Source organism: Miscanthus floridulus, chromosome 15, assembly GCF_019320115.1.
Source record: "Miscanthus floridulus cultivar M001 chromosome 15, ASM1932011v1, whole genome shotgun sequence".
NCBI lineage: Eukaryota > Viridiplantae > Streptophyta > Magnoliopsida > Poales > Poaceae > Miscanthus > Miscanthus floridulus.
The window spans coordinates 16,991,509-16,993,967 of NC_089594.1; the positions used below are offsets into that span (position 1 = coordinate 16,991,509).

At 40.4% G+C, this 2,459-nt stretch overlaps 1 protein-coding gene across 1 annotated transcript; it reads left to right on the top strand.

Moving 5' to 3' along the window:
• Positions 1 to 1,156: 1,156 nt before the first annotated feature.
• On the top strand, positions 1,157 to 1,789 carry LOC136507100 (uncharacterized). Its single transcript, XM_066501931.1, has one exon. The coding sequence runs from the start codon at positions 1,157 to 1,159 to the stop codon at positions 1,787 to 1,789; it is 633 nt and encodes a 210-aa protein (XP_066358028.1).
• The last annotated feature ends 670 nt before the right edge of the window (positions 1,790 to 2,459 follow it).

Consider the following 2,459-nt stretch of genomic DNA (forward strand, 5'->3'; position numbering starts at 1 on the left):
TAGTACGTGAGTGCGGCGTAAATGCGCGCTCGTGCTCGATGGGCCGGCCCAGCTCGTAGGGGGAGTTGGATAGGCAGACGTCGAACTATCCAGGGAGGCCGGGACTCAGGAGGGAGTCAGATCGCCAGACTCTGCTCGCGGCCGCGAAGCGTTCTCGCCGCGAGCCTATCGCGGATGCCGCCATCGCCCTTCGGCCTTCGTGGATCGGCATTGCGGCACCAGGCAGCCGATCGGCGATCAGGTGACAGGTGATCCTCGTTCCTCCCCGTCCATCTCTAGTTCTCCAGTTTCCACCCTTCCTCAGTTCCAGGCGTCCGTTCATTAGTTTTGCTAATTGGTGAGTTTTTTTTAAATTTGCTAATTGGCGTCCGTTCATGTAGATGATACTACCTCTTTGTCACTTAAGAAAGCAATTGAAGGATTACTTGTTATTAATGGATTGAGTCTGTAGCAGATTAGAGGCCAAGGTTATGATGGGGCTAGCAATATGAAAGGAGAAATTAAAGGGCTCAAAACTTTAATCATGCAAGAATCACCTTCTGCTTATTATATTCATTGCTTTGCACATCAACTCGAACTAGTTCTTGTCGCTGTTGCCAAGGGAAATACTGACTGCAAGACTTTTTTTGATCAAGTATCTATCTTGTTGAACATTGTTGGGGTTTCTTGCAAGCGTCACGATATGCTTCGAAATGCAATGCTTGAGAATGTTAAGAAAGCACTAGAGTGTGGTGAGCTTGAAACAGGGAGGGGATTAAATCAAGAGATGGGTTTGCCTAGGCTTGGTGACACTCGGTGGGGCTCTCATTACAAAACTATATGTAGCATCATCACTATATATTCCTCAATCCATGATGTGCTCATTGAACTTGGTGCTAATATTGCATATAAGGAAGATTGGACGAAGATACATTTTGTGCTTGGAGCATTTGAAACCTTTGAGTTTGTTTTCTTTGTGCACTTAATGTATGTTATTCTTGGATACACAAATGAGTTATCCAAGTGCTTGCAGAGAAGGGATTAAGGTATTCTTAATGCAATCTCACTTGTTAATGTGGCAAAGAGCAGAATGCAGGAGTTGAGGTCTGATGGTTGGGATAAGTTTCTTCAGAAGGTCACTTCTTTTTGTATTAAACATGGTGTTTAAGTTCCTGCTATGGATGGTGCTTATGTGCCTTATGGAAAATCAGCGCGGTATGCCCGTGTCCGAAACCAAACAAATGATGACCATTTCAGAAGAGAAGTATACATTGGTGTCATTGATCAAATTAGTCAAGAGCTTGATAATCGGTTTGATGAGATCAATATGGAGCTACTCTCTTGTATGGCAGCCTTCAGTCCTTCCAACTCCTTTGCTTCTTTTGATGCACGGAAGGTACGTAGATTGGCTGAATTTTATCCTAAGGACTTCTCCAACAATGATTTGTTAAAACTTGAATTGCAACTTGATAATTATATTGATGACATGCGACAAGATGCTAGCTTCCAAGGTCTAGACAACATTGTTGATCTCTCAGTTAAGCTTGTTGGAACAAAGAGGCACAAAGTGTATGATATGGTGTACTTGCTTCTCAAATTGATATTGCTTTTACCGGTGGCAACTGCGAGTGTTGAAAGGGTATTTTCTGCATTGGTTATAGTGAAAACAAAGACAAGGAATCGGATAGGTGATACTGTTTTGGATGATTGTCTAGTCACATTTATTGAGCAGGATATTTTCTTCCAAGTTGATGAAGATGATATAATTGAGACATTCATGTCATTGAGAAAGTGGCGGATAAACAAGTAATATTGTAAGTCTCTCATGTTGCTATATTTTGAAGTATTTGTATTTTATTTGAATAATTTATATCAAGATTTGGCGTCGTTCGTAGCTTAATATTTGAATTTAAATCTTATTATGTTATTTAATGTAACCGGTTTTAATGAATTATAATATGGTTTTACCGAATTGTAAATGGTTTACCGAATTGTATTAGAAATTTTTTTGCGGCGCATACCCAGAGGTAAAATCCTGGGTCCGCCACCGATGAATAGCTATGATCTATACATGTATATCTGCAGTAACCAATGGCTGTCTGAAAGCACAGGACATATTTTTACCCTCCCATTTGGTTAACAAAAATTGTTTCTAACTACCCTCTACTTTATAATATGTACATTTACATATTGTGAAGAGGATCAGTTTGCTTCTATGCAAAATTTGTGATTTTTTTTCTGTATCTTCTAGTACTAAAGAAATCAGGACTAATTCTTTTTTCCATCAGAAGTACTCCTTGTGGAAATCAAAGCGGGTTCCCATTTTGTGGCTCATGTCAAGTGACAGTTTCTTCAGTTCTTTGGCAAGTGTAGGTCTCCCACAGTAATTCATAGATAATTTGTGGCGATGGCCAGGTACAACTAGCAGATCCCCCATGGTCTTCGGGCCGTAAATATTACACCCATTGTCTCTAAATAAA